The following is a 20,722-nucleotide window of genomic DNA, read 5'->3' on the forward strand; positions in this document are numbered from 1 at the left end:
CTGGCAATACACCCTATCAGGTCGGCCTCCACGCGGTTCCCCCTGGAAACCGTCGTGAATAATTCTAGTGGAATTTGTCATGATGGGCTAACTGACCTGCTTTCATCCTCACCTATCATCCCTCACTGGTGCCTCGCCAGCGTTATATATATATATATATATATATATATATATATATATATATATATATATATATATATATATATATATATATATATATATATATATATATATATATATATAACAAACAAACATTACTACAGATTACAAACAATATACCCTCTTACTGTTAAAAGCATCCATTACGTCTATGACACGTTTTTTAATATCTCACAAAGGAGGGCAGATTAAAAAATCTGGCGTGTTTAACAGTCAGCTGTTTGCATAAAACCTTTGTCGTATCCGAGGACGGGCGAGATATTTTTACATTATGCATTCGTACATAGAAATAGAATGGAGTTGGTGCGTCAAACTGAACTAGCATTATAGCTTAATGTATGCATCTTTAATCCTACTACTCTGTCATTATAAATGCAATGTTTGAATAGGTATATGTTTGTTGTTTTTTCATGCAAAAATTACAGAACGGATATAAATGAAATTTTGTACACGGATAGGTGACATCCTTACTTAATATATAGTATGCTTTATGTATTTGATTTACGCGAGCGAAGCCACAGGATACAGGTAACAAATTTCATGACTGGTTGAACAGTAAGGTGGTTGGTAAACAATTTTAGATAAGTAATACTAGATGGCGTTGAAATCGATATTTGTGGTTTTGTTGATTATTTTGTAATTGAAGATAATTTTAAGTAAAATTTCTAAATTGGCGAATGGCTTTTATTGTTACGTATAAATGTGAAGTTACAGATAATATGCGATCTTTTCTTAAATTAATTATAACCCACACAAACGATATGTTTTTGCTGGTTTATTATACAAAGTTGTACAATACAAGAGAATAAAGATAGAAATTACAATAAATTATTATTATATAGGTAAAAAATAAATAAAACCACCCGCCAATTTAGAAGTTTTGCCTCAAATTATCTATAATTACAAAATAATCAACAAAAACCGCAAGTCCCAATTCTAACGCCATCTGTGTAGCTATATTGTGTCCAATTGTGTTTAGCGACCAGCCATCTTAAACGCCATTCATAATTCATAATACTAGTTCTATCCCACTGCTTTGTCTGCGTAAATACATTTATAAAGTATTCTATATATTTATCCATGGAATTATTAATCCATGGAACACTTGATGTGCAACTGCGATTCGTTAGCAAGTATGCGTATGAGTCTACTGGGAACGCCTTATCCAGAACCAAGGGACTACAGATACCTTAAACTGCGGGATATCGTTAAGGTAACACATAGGATCTATGAAATGATGATATAAGGCAGGGGGAAGTACAAAAGATCCGTATGGGTCGACGTGCATCGGCTTAGCTGACCCCATATGCGAAAAAATAAGATAAGATAAGATTCTGTATATTAATTTGCTAATAAAGGGTCTACTAAATCCCATTTCTAACTACCCCCAATCAGCGGGGGGATTGTTAATTGTTAGCAATATGCCCAAGAAGGTCAACCTCCACATGGTCCCCCCTGGAAACCATCGTGCTGAATTCAAGTGAATTCATCACGATGGGCTAATTGACCTGCTTTTTCATTCTCACCTATCATCTCTCACTGGTGGCCCGCCAGTGTATACCGATAGCGCAGGCGGGGTTACCATTCCATTATCATTCATAAAAAAAACTACCCCCAATCATCCTGTTACTACGTTTATTACTAGCTATCTATAGATGATGCTTTAGGTATTCGGTCTCACTGCACAACGTATAAAGGATCTGGCATATAAATAAGTATTCTAACCTCTATACGAACAGGCCTCGAAAGTAATACTTTCTGTTTGTGTAAATTTAGACATGCTAATTCAGTCCTCGGCGCCGTTTCCTTCCTGTATTCATGCATTTGTAAGATGTTTTTTAGGCAACTAGAAATAACAAACTGACGGTTCACCCTGTAGACATGGGTAATACGAGTATAGATACCGATTTGATGTGTATATATTGGGTTCGTCTATGCATTGATAGCAGGAAAATGTCATCGCCCGTTTCGATATCGCACATATCGGTCGGATATCTATTTATTATTTTTTGGATAATAGACTTTTCTCAAACATGCTTGGAAATGTGAGCATTATTTTGACAATCTTCGTAGAGATAAATCAAAATTACCGTACTGGCCAGATACATGCGGACAGCGGCCGGTAAAAGTTGTATGAAAATTCGTATCTGTCGTGTTTTGCGGCCAGATAAATTACTATGTAAACTCATATTTGTCCTGTAATTTAAAAATGGAATGACCTTTCACTTCGAAACATGGCTACCAAGGAGGTAACTAATAAAAGGGTTTATTTAAATTTCGAACTGGCTTACAAATATAAAGCTGTTTATTGAAAAAAAACAAAGGAACGTTATAGCACGTGAAAAAATATTATTTTTCGGTATTCGTTATTGAACTTAAAAAGTAAAATTGTGTTTTTGATTTCCACGCATTGTTTGAGAAATGTACTATACAAACCTTGGCCATAACGACACATTGATGGACTCACGTATATTTTCCTAGGCTACGCCTCAGCCCACATTTGCACATTCGTCCATCAATGCCTCAGTTGCTGGCCGCTGCAGTAATGTACTATTAGATACAATATCTATATACTGATCTAATAACGAATATGTTAAAAGTCTGTTTCTATCGTGAAGCTGTTATTTGCATGACTGTGTTTTGGTTTGAAGGGTGGGATATGTCAGTGAATTTACAGAGTACGGAGTCGGATTACACTAGCGAATCAGCGAGTGATTTACAGTTAGTATTTTGTAAACACATTTTGTAATGGCGGCATAGTTTTTTTAATGGGTGATAATGGAATGGTAACCCCACTTGCGCTATAAGGTTACACTGACAGGGCACTAGTGAGGGATGACAGGTGAGGATGACGACGGTTTCCACGAGGAACCACGTGGAGGTCGACCTAATAGGGTGTATGCATCAATTAGACCCCATTACTAAAAATCCCTTTTCTCTATGGTGGCATAGTTAGCTGGAGTTAGTATGCCAAAATTTTTAGGAACTCACTTTTGTTTTCACGACTCATCTCACTTGTCATTCTCAAAGCTTGCAGATATAAATTTAGGGAAATTAAGTGGAATATATATTTAGGGAGAGTGAAAGTGAAGTGAGTTGTGAAATAAATTTTTTATACAACTTAGAATGGCAAACAAACTGACGGCCCACCTGATGGAAAGTGGTAACCGTCGCCTATAGACATGAACAGTACCATGGACATAACAGAGTATACTGTTTCGCCCATGATACCTCCCATGCGTTGCCATTCCTGAGGACTCAGGTGTTATTCCTCTGTACCCAGTAAATTCACGCTATATCCCACCCTTCAAACCGAAACACAGTCATGCAAACACAACTGCTTCATGGTTGAAACACGAATGGGACAGAGGTACCCAAGCAATCGACTTTTGTACAAAGTCTCCCTCTGGTAATTCCCCCTTAATCCCTTTATAGAAGGGACCACGGGAAAGTCTACCTGATAGAATATGAGTAGAGAACAATGGGACTGATAGTCCGTATTATTAACCTAATCCCTTCTGTCCAGAATAACATAGTCGCACTGTAAACATTACAGAATACACTGTGACGCCCACGATACTCCTTATGCATAACTATTATAAATATCATAAAAATAAAATCCATTGTATTTATTAGGCTCATAAGGTACTTCTTACTAGAAATCGAATACACGCCGGGAGCACTTAAAAAGCACTTAAACTTTGTTTCGTTGAAAAGGAAACTTCCAGAAGAAGGTACTTAATGCGACTTTATTTTCTTCTTGTTATGCTATTTTATACTAATAATAATAATGAATATTTATTTTTCATTCACAAGAAACAGATTCCAGTGCGTAAGTATTTAGGTTTTTATCTTAAAATGTTAGTCCATGCGAGAGTTCGGTGTCTGAATTAGGTCGAAACCTATACTTATTGATGTATATATTATTATATCAATGCAGATATTGTGGTGTAAATATTTATGGTATATTTAATTTTATACATGCCACTGATAGATAGATCTCCATAAGATTACAGTAATAAACTTATTATAATACTATTTTTATTTTTAAATATCATTCAATTGACATAAAAAGGTTTGCTGGAAGAAATCTCTTTTTAGAGATAAGCTCACCTTTGTACATTATGTTTAAAATTATTTGTTCTTAACAATATTTTTATATACAATAAAGGATAAAAAAAAAAATAACTTTTTCTAAATACAAACAATTACAAAAAGTGATCATATTGAGAAAAGTAGTAGGCGGTCATGTCACTAAAAGCGGTCTCTGCCACGCAACCTAGGAGAGATAAGTTATAAGTAGTAAATAGAAACAGTTTGATAGAAGACACGATAAAGTTTCTGTCATTTTTAAATACATATGTTACCCAATTACATATATCATCAATCTTAACAATTATTTGTGTATACTCTCGAATTGGATCCATGTTCATTTTATGACTAGTTTTTTTTTATTATTTATATTAATTATGTAATTAAATTTCTTTTTCTCTTGCAGAGCAAAATGTAATCATAATATCTTCTCTTCATTACATTGTTTCGTCTACATCTTTATCAGCTCATTTTCCTCGACCATTTTTTCTCCTAAAAACACGTTGTTTATTAAATTAAAAATGGAAGTGATGCCATCGCATAAATCATTCTCATATCATTTATTTGCAAAAAAATATATATAGAGTAAGCTTTATAGCAACTGGGATAATTGGCGGCAAATGAGAATAAGATAATATGTAGAATAATGTAGATAGATAGATAGACAGATACTCTTTATTGTTTCCACCAAAATATTACACTATTGTACTATTAAACTTATTATAGATACAAACAATTACAAGAAATAATCACAATGAGAAAACAATGGGCGGCCTTATCGCTAAGAGCGATCGCCTCCAGGCAACCTTTGGATGGAGAGGAGTAATTATAAACAATTTGGTGGGAGGCACGATGAAAAATTTTGTTAGTTCTAAATATGGGAGATGTGGTACATATAATAATATAAATATTATCCCTACTCATTATTATATTTGTAGAATATATTGTAGAATTATATATGTAGAATAAGATAAAAATATAATAAAATAATATATATCTCTCTTCGTCCTCTTCATTACTGAAGGTCGTGTCCTTGAAAGGTGTCTGTTGCCTCTCTTATGATGTTATTCCATTTTACACGGTCTTCAGCTTCTCGCAGGGCAGCTGCAATCGACAGTCCCGTAACAGCGGTTACCTGGTCCGACCATCGATTAGGCGATCGTCCGCGTGGATAATAATAAAATAATATGTATATTTAATTGTTTCTTTGACAATTTCCTTTATTTAAATTGTACAATATCTTTGTTGTTTCACTAGTTTCTTACGCTCGCACTAAAATATCTAAACGGTTGGTGGTGTGGTGGGCCATATTATTTATTTATTTAACTCTTTATTGCACCATAAACAAAAATATACAATGACAAGTGAATAATTCAAGTGAAATACAGTAACATAAATACAGATTGAAATATACACATAAAGGTACAAAAGGCGGTCTTATTGCTAGGGCAATCTCTTACAGATAATCTTTAACCAGGATAGTGAGTTCCCCCAAATATAGTTGACTGTAAAGATGGCTGGCTCATCTGTCATACTCGTGAACGGGTGCAGGCAACGAGTAGAATAGAATTACAGTATAAAATATAAATAACATATACAAAAAGTGTCCCATATTCGGCAAAAGGAACCGGCTCAGCTGATGCTGTGAGTGTCCCAGCGCAATGTGAACAGCTGCCAGTCGCTCTTTTAACAAAACAACCAAAGTGCAGAGTACCACTGTAAATTATAGCCTTATATATATATATATATATATATATATATATATATATATATATATATATAGTAATCTATAGCCCTAAGAAATAATAAACAGAGAAACAAACGGACTATTACATTTATAATATTAGTAAAGATATTATAAAGAAATGTACGTAATATAAAGAATGAATGCCCTCATCGGACCCGTATATTGGATATTACAATGCTTATCTTGCCCTCATACCCTAATTCCATCCGACCGTTTCATAATACCTCTGCCAATATTAATCAAATTTGGTTATTTAGTTTTGCATAACTCTGATATCAAGTAATCAGGTATAATAAGCTTTTCCTCTTTCTGATAAATATTTTATTTTATGCAACTTAGAACAACAAACAAGCTGACGCCCCGCCTGATGGAAAGTGGTAACCGCTTATATTAAATAAATATATGAATAGTCAGATATAAATAATAATAATAATTATTATTTATTCTTTATTGTACACAAAAAATTACAAACATATTATATAATATGTATTAAATAAAGATGTACAACAGGCGAGCTTAACTCTGTAAGAGTTCTTTTCCAGCAAACCCTGAGTGGAAAGGAGCATTAATTACTGGCGGGCAGTGTGCGTACAATAATAGAAGGAAACATTATAGATGTTTCTATTAAGATATAATAAATATGTTGACATATATACAAAGTAACTCATATAATTAAAATCAAAATACATACATATCTGTATACAATAATATATATATATATATATATATATATATATATATATATATATATATATATATATATATATATATATATATATATATATATATAATATAAACAACATAAACTATAATATGTATACATTATAGTTTTTTTTTAATGAGTGATAATGGAATGATAACCCTGCCTGCGCTATCAGTATACGCTGGCAGGGTACCGGTGAAGGTTGATAGGTGAAGATGAAGACAGGTCAGTTAGCCCATAGTGATCAATTAAACAAGAATTAACCACTATGGTTTCCAGGTGGAACAGGGTGGAAATCGATCTGATAGGGTATATTGCTAGCAATGGGGTTGTTTTTTTTTTATACAACTTAGAATAGCAGACAAGCTGACGTCCCACCTGATGGAAAGTGGTAACCGTCGCCTATAGACATGAGTAGTAACCATGGACATAACAGAGTGTACTGTTTCGCCCATGATACCCCCCATGCGTTGCCATTCCTGAAGGCTCAGATGTTATTCCTCTGTACCCTGTAAATCCACGCTATTTCCCACCCTTCAAACCGAAACACAGCCATGCAAACACAACTGCTTCACGGTAGAAACACGAATGGGACAGAGGTACCCAAGCAATCGACTTTTGTATAAAGTCTCCCTCTGGTTGATTGTTAAATCTCATTTTTAACAATCCATTTCCCCCCTATATTTTATAATTATAGTCTCTTTATAAATACTAGTGGTCGCCTCGTGGTCGATATTCGACCATAACATAGATACATATCATTTTTGAACAGTCATTTTTTCTATAAGTCCACCGCCCAGTACGGAATGCAATTTCATCTGAGAAGAACGGGCAAGAAACACAGCTGTTGCTTTTTATTGTTATGTATATTAATATATATTAAATCACCAGAGGAAGACTTTATACAAAAGTCGTTTGCTTGGGCACCTCTGTCCCATTCGTGTTTCTACCGTGAAGCAGTTGTGTTTGCAAAACTGTGTTTTGGTTTGAAGGGTGGAATATGGCAGTGAATTTACAAGGTACAGAGGAATAACACCTGAGTCCTCAGGAATGGCAATGCATGGGGAGAATATCATGGGCGGAACAGTATACTCTGTTATGTCCATGGTACTGATCATACAATATCTATAGGCGACGGTTACTACTTTCCGTCAAGTGGGCCGTTAGCATGTTTGCCATTGTAAGTTGCAAAAAAAAATACTGTAATAGATTTTTTTATTTATATTTATTTTAAATTTTATCTACCAATACAAATACGTTACCTTTATTTTATTAATCTACAAAAATAAAGAAAATGAAAGCTTTAATATTTTTGAAAATTCAACATTCACCGAAGTACCTGTAACAAACTATGGAAGGACGAAACCTTTGCAATATTTAGACTTAAGAAAATATACCTTAAAATAACACGTATTAAGTTTAATTTAGAATACCTGTATTAAATTTTAGAGAGGCACCTTTAAGTGATAATACGAGCATAAAAGTAAATTTGGTTTTACGACAACACTCTCGTATGTAAAATCATTTTACGGACATATAAAAGTATTATTTATGACTTCAAAAACCTGTATTTGTTGCGTTATATTTTTTATGTTATGTAGAAACGGTAAGTAAGGTCCCAATGGGCGTTTTTATAATTTATGGTAACACGGTACTATATCGTATTATTTTATCGTCACGATATAATAGAACAGCAAAATGTATGCAAATTTATAAATAAGTATTTCATTTGCTTCGACAGCATTACGATATCGTGGACGTGTACAGAAATTTAAAAGCGTCCTATACAATTGCATAGGTATAATTGGCTTTTTTATTATATCGTGACGATAAAAATGTACGATATAATTTTACGTTAAATTCATTAAGTATAAATTGACAATTGCCCCCTACAGTGATCGTAGGTTCTTAAACTACGCCTATAAACATATCTAATAACATCGTGAATATGACATACGTCGTCTACATAATCTGTTAGGTTTTAAAACAAGCAATTTTCTATTATCCTGTATAATATAAAACTAAAATCATTTAATATATTTTAAAACTTATCAGTGAAAAAACTGTATAGTAATATTGAAGACTAAATATTTTGTCATATTTCAATTCATGTCTCTTTGGTGAAAATGTCTAATTTTACTTAAAGAAAACAAAGCAAAAGGATGTATTTTAATTTCACTAAGAATAGGTAAATTAAGACAATGTTCTACAAAAACAAAAATCGACTTTAATTGTGGCAGAATGAATTATTTTGATTAAAGAGCTAAATTACTGAACTGATTGTAAGAGAGACTTTGTACAAAAGTCGTTTGCTTGGGTACCTCTGTCCCATTCGTGTTTCAACCGTGAAGCAGTTGTGCTTGCATGGCTGTGTTTCGGTTTGAAGGGTGGGATATGGCGTGAATTTACAGGGTACAGAAGAATAACACCTGAGTCCTCAGGAATGGCAACACATGGGGGTTATCATGGGCGAAACAGTATACTCTGTTATGTCCATGGTACTGCTCATGTCTATAGGCGACGGTTACCACTTTCCATCAGGTGGGCCGTCAGCTTGTTTGCCATTATAAGTTGTATAAAAAAAAATTATGGAACCAAACTCTACCCTTTTAGATAAAAAAAGAATTTTCCAAATCGGTACACAACTGAGTTATTAGGTAACAAATATAAAAAAAATACAAACGAATTGAGAACCTGCTTCTTTTTGAAGTTACTTAAAAATAGCTTTGTATTAATTAAAATTAACTTAGCCATATAGACAATAATATATGTACATAATTAAAAACATACATGTGAGACGTAATAAAGATGAACTAGATTATCAGATAAGGTTATCTTGAGGATTAGCCATCATTAGCCGTTGCATCTAATCGCAATATCGCCTTGTTCTATTGTCTACATGTTTACCAATATTGGCAGACGGGTATCTATGTTTGATGTGAAGCAATAGTGAGTGTTGCCAGATTGGATATTTCTTCGTAATTTTTGGAAAAATAAAATCCTTGGAGAAAATTTTGTAGAAAAGTGAAATGGACTTGAAGAAATTTGGATAATTTTTTGAACAGTTTTGTATTTGTAAAGTGTATCATCATCGTCATCATTTCAGCCATTATCCGTCCACTGCTGGACATAAGCCTCCCCCATAGACTTTTTTTTATACAACTTAGAATGGCAAACAAGCTGACGGCCCACCTGATGGAAAGTGGTAACCGTCGCCTATATGTTAGACATGAGCAGTGCCTTGGATATAACAGAGTATAATGTTTCGGCCATGATACCCCCCATGCGTTGCCATTCCTGGGGACTCAGGTGTTATTCCACTGCTGTAAAGAACGGTCCTGAGCCACCTGCATCCACTGACTAGTGGTGGGTCGTCCTACACTCGGAAAGAAGAAGTATTTAAATACAATAAAATATATAAATGAAGGTTGCATAACAGAGGACAAGATAAGAGAAAGAAAGAGTGACATAAAAGTAAGATTTTTTTATGTTCGCTTTATGTTACATGGCAAACCGAAGTGAAAAACGGAAGTGAAAGTTTTTAATTGGGTAAAAATCATAAATCCCAACTGGCAACTCTGGCAGTACACGTAAACACCTAAAGAACTACGCAATAATGAAACGAACGATAAATAAAAGCTACGCAATAATTAATGTAGTATAAAAATAAAAAAAATAATACTCAATTAATAATACGTAAAAAATAAATAATTATTTTAAAATCAGTATACATTTATAAATGTAATAATCCAATTTAATACATATTACATACTTACGCCACGCCCTCTTAAAACATCACCAAAGCCTAACTGCGGTTGTCAACCCGCCTGCCAAGCAACCAAGTAAGTACTGGCAAAACCCCCTTATGGGGGGAGACCTATGTTCAGCAGTGAACAGATAACGGCTGATGTGATAATAATGACCATACTTACATTTGCAAAATCACATAATACTATTATTATAAATACGAGAAATTGTGAGGATGGATGGATTTTTTACTCTTGTTTGAGGCTTGTTACTCTTGCACGTAAAAACTACTAAACAAATTTGAACGATATATGATACATAGAATACTTTATGTACCTGAACCTGTCGCAAAATATATAATAAAAAAATTTGATCTACAAAAATAACGACTTTAATAATAGCATATTTTTTTTTTGTTGGGTGTAAATGGTATTGTAACATGGTGATATGCTGGCGGAGCACCAGTTAAGGGTGATAGATGAGAATGAAAACAGGCCAGTTAGGCCACCATGATGAATTCATCAGGAATTAACCATGGTAGTGTCCAGGGAGAACCGCGAGGAGGTCGACCTGGTTGGGTATATTGCTAGCAATGGGATTCTCAGTCTCCATTACTAACAATCCCTTTTCCCCCAATAATAACAGAATGTTAAAATGTAGTATGTTAAATACTACCAACAGAAAATAAACCCTTCATATTTTTGTAGATATCTATCACAAACAAATCAAATATGGTAAAACCAGTTATTTTAATTTAAAAACTAAACTGCTGAACCTATTTGGATAAAATTTCTATGAGACGACTCTGTAAGTATATCCTTTTAAATAAATAATATAATAATTTTCCAAATCTATTTACAACTGACGAAGTTATGACTTAACAAACATAAAAAAAAATGCAAGCGAATTGATAACTTCCTTATTCTTGAAGTCGATTGAAAATTAGCGAAGTCACAGACAGCAGTATTCTTGATACACATGACTGCGTAAATCGAGAAACTCCCCTCCTTTTTCAACATAGTTAAAACGTTTCCTTTCGGTACGTTTACTGAGTGAAATTACTATTTCCTCGAAAAGAGGATAAAAAATTCAACCCTCTCTATTAACTTAACAGCTGTTACGCGGGAGGCTAAAATTTTATTGTCATTTGTCAACCCATGTTGTTTCGATAAAAACATTCCACTTTTTAAAATTCATGCTAATGACTTCGGTTTCACTTTATAAAAGACACTAGCGACCCATCCCGATTTCACACGGGTAAATATGTAGGTAGAAGATCTTTTTTTATACCACGAAGGTGGCAAACAAGCATACAGACAGTCTAATGGTAAACGGTCGCTGTAGCCAATGGATGTTTGTAACGCTAAGTTATATGCGCGTTCTTGTCCCTAAAGATAACCTTAATACACCCTTTTTGAAGAACTCCATACTCCATACAAGAAATACATTAATTCAATAAAAAAAATATTACGCACACTACCACGCATTTAACACACACACACACACACACACGCATAAATACCTACATTTTTTGTTTATTGTTAAAGTACCACAGGGTCAAATTGAGAATAGATTAATATTGTTTGTCTTTAATATTACTTGTCTATAGTCTTATTGATTGTCAGATATGGCCATAAGAAATTCATTTATTACAATATATGTTACGGTCGAATTTCGACCACTGGGCGACCACTATGTTTTAATTATTTACTCAAAATACAAGAGGATTGCAGGATTACGTTTAAATGTACTTGCGTACGGATGGTGTACGGTTGTACTATGGCCCTTATCTTGCTCGACCCTTATCTAATGCCGAGGGCCTCATATCCGAATAAGCTCCAAAACTAATGGGAATATACTGTGTTTACAATTTACATGTATTCTGGGTGATATTGCATTAATTAGTGTTCTTCTAAGGGAGTGGTTTACCATAAGAATAAGTATTCCTCACTAGCTGTGTCCCAGGGCTTCGCCCGTGCTCGTATCGTGATGTTAAATAGCCTGTAACCTGAATTAAGCTATCAAATCTAAAAAGATTATTTCAAATCCGATTGATAATTCTAAATTTCATATCATATTAATCGTTAACTATCCACTGTTGACCATAGGCCTTCCCCTTAAGGGGGGTTTTGTCAGTAATAGCCACGTTTGGAAGGCGGAATGGCAACTGCAGTTGGGCTTTGGTGGCGTTTTAAGAAGTACACTGCTGCCTACGAACAGTACCATGGATATAACAGATTAAAGATTATTTCCAAAGCTTTACTGTTTTGCAATTGTAAAATTTAGGTGGAGTGAGAATTTAGGTGAGGTGAAAATTTAGGTGAAGTGAAAATTTAGGTGAGTTCATAGTGAAGTGAGTTGAGAAATAAGTGCAAATTTTCACAGAATATCATAGCTGGTTTCAGCACGTTTAGTACAGAACTATAAACTATTTTATACATTAACTTTTGCCGGACAACTTTTTATTAATAGTTTTTGAAGGTAGGTAACTATTTCTAAATAGCGTCTGAAGATAAAACATACACCGGTTTTCAAGTTAGATCTTCAGTAATATAAATGTGGAAGCCGTTGTCAATTTGGCGCAACAGTTTTTGCGTGATTTGGAATTTATTGGTCTTGTTAAGCCAACCTTCACTAATTCGAGATGCACTATAAGAATAGAGCCATATTTATTTAAAATATTAATATATTTAAATAGGTTTTCATCAACTTATTACCTAACCATAGATAAAATGATAGCCTCGAGAGATGTGACCACTACTAAGGGGCCCTGAAACGGTCAAACCACAAAATTCGATATAGAACTTTACTCTGTGGTCAAACGGTTTGATTTTTGGTTTGAGTTAAACTATTTTAATAGTTTACATATTACTAGCTATGTTTGCAACTTTAATTGAATAGAAAGTAATACCTTTCTCTATGCCATTCCAAACACAATATACAGATACTCTTCAGTATTCTCTCCAAAATATTTATTTATTTTTTTGTTTATTTATTCATTAGTACAAATATGTGTACATGGCGGACTTAATGATAAAAGCATTCTCTCCCAATCAACCATAGGGAAGTGTCAAAATGCACGAATGCGGTACTACTAATTATTGATATACATACATACTAAAATTACATATATAAACGTATAAATATATATGAATAACAAATATACTTACACATATATGATATATACACGAATTTAGGAACAATATAAAGCACTTACTGCTCGGATAAAGATAAAAAGTGAGCGTGAACGCTTTTTTTAAAAGACGGTTTAGTCGGTAGTGTCTTAATGGCATCAGGAAGCGCGTTCCAGAGCCGTGAAGAATGTAGGAGAAAAAAGTTTGAAGCGTAACCTGTACGGTACAATATTATCATCATTATTAAAATATAAACATATATTAATAAAATCCTGCCTACCCCTACGGTGGGTAATATATAGCAATATATATATTTTAGTAACAATATCTATATACTGGTCCAATAACTAATATATTAAAAGAGTGTTATTTAAAAAATAATATTGTATAACAGATTTTTAACATATTTGGAAACAGATATCCGACCGATATGGGCGCTATTGAAACGGGTGATGACCTTTGTTCCGCATCATCAACACCCAAAGAAACGTTATACAGGGGTCGGCAACCTCCGGCTCGCTAGCCACATTCGGCTCTTTGGACGTGAAGTTGCGGATCTTAAATTTCGTACGCAAATATTATTGGTTATAAAAAAAAATATAAAAGTCCTTCTATATCAATTAACGAGGATTAGGCACCAAACTTTATTTGTACAGGTACTATATATATATATATATATATATATATATATATATATATATATATATATATATATATACACATACATCGGATCGGTATCCATATTATTTACTCCTACTACCTAATATACCTACCATAATACGCGTATATTAAATTTCACAAAATGGAATACTTTATTTGCTTTGAAAAGATGATTAACAAAGTTCTTATCGAATAAGTAATAAATATTAGTCGAGCCGTTAAATCAGCAAGAGGTAACAAACAAACTCATATACATATTTGTAATTAATAAGAATTTATTACGCTATTTTATGAAATATGTCAAATAATAAAAGGTTCAAAGTTGTTCAATATACAATTCAATAGAGAATGTCAATCAAATTCAGTTTCGATCCAACATTATTATAAACGCAAACCCTTTGACCGTCTTTGAGTAAAATGATAAGAATAGACAGGGAAAGTTTTTTTTTATTATTTTTTATTTATTTAACACTTTATTGCACCAACATAACATGATTTGTTAAAACAATTTTCAATACGTATAGTGTAGTACAAAAGGTGGTCTTATTGCTAAGCAATCTCTTCCAGACAACCTTTGGGTAGAAAGGATTAAAGCATAAGTAGGTAGGTGGAGCGTTAAAAAAGTTAATGAAAGATGAGACTGGATGGAAGTGGCAATCATATACTTTCTTCGTGACTCCGTGTGTTTCCCTTATGCGGAGCTATCCCGGAATGGTTACACAAATTTTTCCTATTTGAATTTTGGAACATGACATAACTCACGCGACATATGTGTCTGTGAATGCAAATTTTTTATACAGTGTTTGCAATTTGCAAGCCCTGACCAAAATGGCCAGTGATATTGTAATAAAAGAAAAAAGTTTAATATGTTAAGAGCGTGAAGAAAATGAATCCTGGAGATGATGATATTAGCACCACTTTCTACCATCGTACGGCTCACCATCGTCAGGAAGTTCACTTTCATACCCTATAGCCTAAATGGTCGCGTACAGCCCGATTTCAAAGATGTTTTCTCCCACGAACACTCAGGTTATGGAATGAGCTCCTTGCCAAGAATCACTCATTGTTACAATATAGTGTGATGTCCCTAACTTCCGAGGTAGGTATGAAAAAATATGTGTTTCAGGAATTAGTGCCCTCTTCTATATGTTGTTGTTTTACATTTTTAGTGAAACAAATAAGTTTTAGTGAAATAAAAAGTTCTAGAGAAACAATAATTTATGGCTTCAGTGAAATTGTATGTGATGGAAATGTATATGTGTGGGTATGTGTATGTATGATATGCGAATGGGAAATGTAAAAGTGTATGTATATGTTTTATTTCTAATGGATGAAGATGGAATGGTAGCCCCGCCTGCGCTATCGGTATACACAGGCGGGGTACCAGCGAAGGGTGACAAATGAGGATGAAGGCAGGTCAGTTAGCCCATAGTAACCATTCGAACAATAATTAACCACTATGATTTCCAGGGGGAACTGCGTGGAGGTCGACCTGATCACTAACAATCCCTTTCCCCCCTGTATGTATATGTTAGAAAGATAAATGAGTAGATGGATTAATTGCTAAATAAATAGATTTTATTTGTTGAGAGGTAAGTTTTTTAGTTGTTGTTCCATCTTTTTTTTTGAAGTCTGTTTATTTATTTTTTTTTTAATTTATAAACACAAACGAAGCGTTGAGGAGTAGGTATAATTATAAGATTCACGGAATATTTATTACTATGGTAGGATGCGGTAGCATGTGGCGCCGTGTACCCGGTAAATGTACTTAACTTATTAACGCTTAGTTAGTGTCCATTTGTTGGAAAATATAATAGAAAATACTGCAGTCGATGATACATATTCTTATTTCAAATGTTTAAACTAATGCACACACAAACACACACGCAAATTTTACTGCACCAAATTATATGCAGTTTCACAATTGTGTTTTAAAAGGTCGATCTTAAAATTTGATATACGTTTTATCATGACAGAAAGAAAGAAAAAAAAAAGAATTTATTACATACGTTATCCAGAAGTGAACTATTTCAATGTTTTATTTTAAATTCACGTGCACAAAGTCGAGGGCGAAAACTAGTATACGATAAAAACAAACATTATACGTGCACTAAGCGAAAACTGTTCATTATAACAGTTTAGCCCAAATGGGACCATATTCCGTTACAGGCTGTTGTTCGCAAAAATAACGATAACGAAACGATTGTTACCAAAAATAACGATAAACGTTCCATTTCAACGCCTTTTATTTTACTTTACTTTTTGTTCATTTGAATTTTTATCTTCATTCTCGCTCGTACGAAAAGCTGTTATGAATTTCTCTTGTCGACTTCGAGAATGGTGTTTATCGCAACATTTGTGTTTTTATGGTAGATAAATAGATAGATAGATAATTTATTTGCATTACTTACTTACAGCACACAAATTACAACATACATATACAAAAAAAGTGAGGTAACATAAATGATAAAAAAAAAATACATAAAGCTAAATACAATTTTCGTTTGTGAGTGTGCCATAGCAATACAAAATGGCCACAGCTCAGTTTATTGCTTCGCCCTCAAAAGAGCAAAGCACTGATATTCTGTTGCGGCCAAAGGGGAATAGGGTAACAATAAAATAAGACTACCAGATTATCCATACAGTAAATAGATAGATGTACAGTACAGTATCTTGTCGAGCTTATATTAGAAACAAAATTTCAAATCAATGTTTTTTGAAAAGGATTATCAGTAATTGGAAACTCTAGTTTCTATTATTTTTTACAATATATGGTTAACAGATCGACCTCCACAAGTTTCCTCTAGAAATCATTGCAGTTACTTCCTACTCAATTTGTCACGAATTCATCCTCACCTAGCATACCTCACTGGGATCCTGCTAGCATACCTATATCATTAACATGGTTATATTATGTTAGCCGTAAACTGACCACTCCTGAATATAGATCTTGCCCTATTACAGGGTTTTGTCAGTAGTTGCCACGCTTGACAAGTGGATTGGCAAACGTAGTTAGGCGTTAGTGATGTTTTAAGAGGGACGCTGCTGCCCGTCCCTCGACTATTAAGTTGCCTTTGTCGTCTCTTACCCCTAATAGAGTGTCCTAATCTATACCGAGACCACATGGCGCTTATATGTATATGTATATAATAATATCATTAACATATGCGTATATTTAGGGGGGGAAAGGGATTGTTAGTAATGGGATTGCTAGCAACATACCCTATCAGGTCCACCTCCACGCGGTTCCCCCTGGAAACCATCGTGGTTAATTCTCACGGAATTCTTCACAAAGGGCTGACTGACCTGCTTTCATCTTCACCTATCATCTCTCACTGGTGCCCCGCCACCGTATACCGATAGCGCAGGCGAGGTTACCATTCCATTTTCACCCATTAAAAAAAAACATATGCGTGTCTTTTCCTCGAAAAAAAATCACAAACCGTCTAGCTGTCATCGTCTTCATAACGAATAGTGGACTATATAATTAACTACGATGGATTTCAGTAAAAACCACGTGTAAGTCGTCTTGTCGAGGTATATCGTTAGCAATGAGGTCACTGGACCCTATCAATCTTCCAACAATCTTCTTCCTGGCGGCTTAATACAGATTTACACTTCGAACTTTCCTTCTTTTGCAACAATAATCTATTTCATAAACTTTACGAAAACGGCTCACCATCGACAGGGAGTTCACCCTCATACCCTACAGCCTAGATGGTCGCGTACAACGCAGTTTTAGAAATGTTTTTTTCCCACGAACATTCAGGTTATGGAATGAGTTCCCTGTCGAGGTTTACGCAAGAGACTACAGCATGAGGTTCTTCAAAAAACTTCTTTACCCCCCGTAAAGAAGTTTTTTTTAAGGATCGACAACACGGGTCACCATTCCATTATCATCCAGTAAAAAAAATACATAAGCACAGAGAATGTTTATATAGCAGCGAAATATACGTAGCCTTAGATTAACATTCAGATCTCTAGCACACAGAAATTTACTCATTTTGTAATATTTGGTACTAAATTGCCAAACACATTTTATACGTCGTAAAGTCATAAAACACTGAGCATATGATAACTTCTCACTTCATATTGTCTGAACGCCTGCTATGCCTCCGAGCGATCCCCAAGCTGATCACCTGTTTGGCAAACTTACATTTACAACAACAACAAGTAATATTAGATCTTTACACACGGGAATAAGGACTAAAGTAGCAGCAAATCAAAAGTTCGACAACCAGCCGACCTATTTTGAAATTGTAATAAATACTTGTCAAAGTAAATGTAACTTTATTGCAGTGTAATAAGAGTTGAAATAGAGTGATATGTAAACTTCCAGATCCAGTCCCAGTACAGTGTTGGCTGATCGAAAAATATTGAACTCTGAAAATGGCTAGGATTAAGTTTATCCACATGTTTTATCGACTTATCATTGCAACTTGACTGATTGAGTTAAAAAAGGAATTCTTTATTTGGTTGTACTTTTTTTTTATATTTCATAATTCCATCAGTTGTAAACCAATTTGGAAAATTCTTTATTATCCAAATTGGTTTTACACCATACTTATTTTTACAAAAGAAGCACGCATATATACATATGCGTGCGTGTGTCAAATACGTGGTAATGTGTGTAGTGTTTTTTTTTTTCTTTTCTTATTCATTTAATGTATTTTTTAAGCATAATTTAATAATATATTAGCATACTACACTCCCTCTCTATATAAACTATAAGGGTACGAATTTTCATACTCCTCCGTTCGCGCAGCGTTCGTAAAAATACAAATTTTTGGTTTTTGTTTTTGAATTGATTAAAAACTAATTCGAATTAAAAGTCCCATAATATTCTGTGATGAAATATAGAGAAGAGAACCCATTAATTCGCAGTCATCCGCGAACTCCGGATACCTCGGGGCGTTCATTTCCGCCGCGCGGAATTTCCGCCGATGTGATTCCGATGCGGATATTCGAAATAGATCTTATATAAGTCCAGCGTGACTGCTCAGCAAAACTGTTTTGAGTATCGTCTGCATCATGTAATTATTCATGGTTAAATAAATAAATAAATAAATAAAATTAGGGGGTTATGCCAGTAGTTGCCACGCTTAACAGGCTGGGCAACTATTGAACAACCAAAGTTAGGCCTTTACGGTTTACAAAGTTAGGTTTGTGGAGGTGGTACTCATAAATAATGAGAATAATTCAAGATATAAAATGTAAACTTGTATATTGAATCTACTGCCTAGCACAGAGGTTGTATCGCGAGTGTGTATAAGATAAAACATTCAAGTTACGTTGATTAATTTAGGTCACTTACGTTAATTACTACTTTCAAACTTTTTTACCGGTTACTTACTAGACGGATCGATAGACGGATGTCTATCGATCCGTCTATCGATCCGTCTATCCGCCCGTCCATCGATCCGTCTATCCGTCCGTCTATCCGTCCATCTATCCGTCCGCCTATCCGTCCATCGATCCGTCGGTCTATCCGTCTGTCTATCCGTCCGTCTATCCGACCGTCTATCCGTCCGTTTATCCGTCCTTCGATCCGTCCGTCGATCCGTCTGTCGATCAATCCATCGATCCGTCCGCCGATCAGTCCGTCGATCCGTCCGTCGATCCGTCCGCCGATCAGTCCGTCGATCCGTCCGTCGATCCGTCCGCCGATCAGTCCGTCGATCCGTCCGTCGATCCGTCCGCCGATCAGTCCGTCGATCCGTCCGTCGATCCGACCGTCGATCCGTCCGTCGATCTGTCCATCGATCCGTCCATCGATCCATCCATCGATCCGTCCGTCTATCCGTCCGCCTATCCGTCCGTCGCTCCGTCCATCGATCCGTCCATCGATCCGTCCGTCTATCCGTCCGCCTATCCGTCCGTCGATCCGTCCATCGATCCGTCCATCGATCCGTCCATCGATCCGTCCATCGATCCGTCCGCCTATCCGTCCGCCTATCCGTCCGTCGATCCGTCCGTCGATCCGTCCGTCGATCCGTCCGTCTATCCATCCATCGATCCGTCTCTCGATCAGTCCGTCGATCCGTCTGTCGATCCGTCCTTCTATCCGTCCGTCTATCCGTCCGTCTATCCGACCGTCGATCCGTCCGTCTATCCGTCCTTCGACCCGTCCGTCGATCCGTCCGTCGATCCGTCCGTCTATCCGTCCACCTATCCGTCCGTCGATCCGTCCGTCTAACCGTCCATCGATCCGTCTCTCGATCAGTCCGTCGATCCGTCTGTCGATCCGTCCTTCTATCCGTCCGTCTATCCGTCCGTCGATCTGTCCGTCTATCCGTCCGTCAATCCGACCGTCTATCCGTCCGTCTATCCGTCCGTCGATACGTCCGTCGATCTGTCCGTCGATCCGTCCGCCTATCCGTCCGTCTATCCGTCCGTCTATCTGACCGTCTATCCGTCCGTCTATCCGTCCATCAATCCGCCCATCGATACGTCCATCAATCCGTCTATCCGTCCGTCGAT

The 20,722-nt window shown here is 35.4% G+C and overlaps 1 protein-coding gene across 1 annotated transcript; it reads left to right on the forward strand.

Annotated features, from left to right (window-relative positions):
- The first annotated feature begins 1,294 nt into the window (after window positions 1-1,294).
- On the forward strand, window positions 1,295-20,438 carry LOC128201106 (circumsporozoite protein-like). The gene is made up of 2 exons (XM_052896823.1): window positions 1,295-1,372; window positions 19,611-20,438. The coding sequence occupies exons 1-2, from the start codon at window positions 1,295-1,297 to the stop codon at window positions 20,436-20,438; spliced, it is 906 nt and encodes a 301-aa protein (XP_052752783.1).
- Window positions 20,439-20,722: the final 284 nt, after the last annotated feature.

This window comes from Galleria mellonella, unplaced genomic scaffold (assembly GCF_026898425.1).
Source record: "Galleria mellonella isolate WM207_F2 unplaced genomic scaffold, CSIRO_AGI_GalMel_v1 utg35, whole genome shotgun sequence".
NCBI classification, from domain to species: Eukaryota; Metazoa; Arthropoda; class Insecta; order Lepidoptera; family Pyralidae; genus Galleria; species Galleria mellonella.

Excerpts from the sequence above, each read along its gene's own strand:
- LOC128201106 (XM_052896823.1), top strand. The coding sequence starts at position 1,295 with ATGCGTATGAGTCTACTGGGAACGCCTTATCCAGAACCAAGGGACTAC. Across the intron at positions 1,373-19,610 it reads AACTGCGGGATATCGTTAAG|ACGGATGTCTATCGATCCGT; the intron begins GTAACACATAGG and ends ACGGATCGATAG.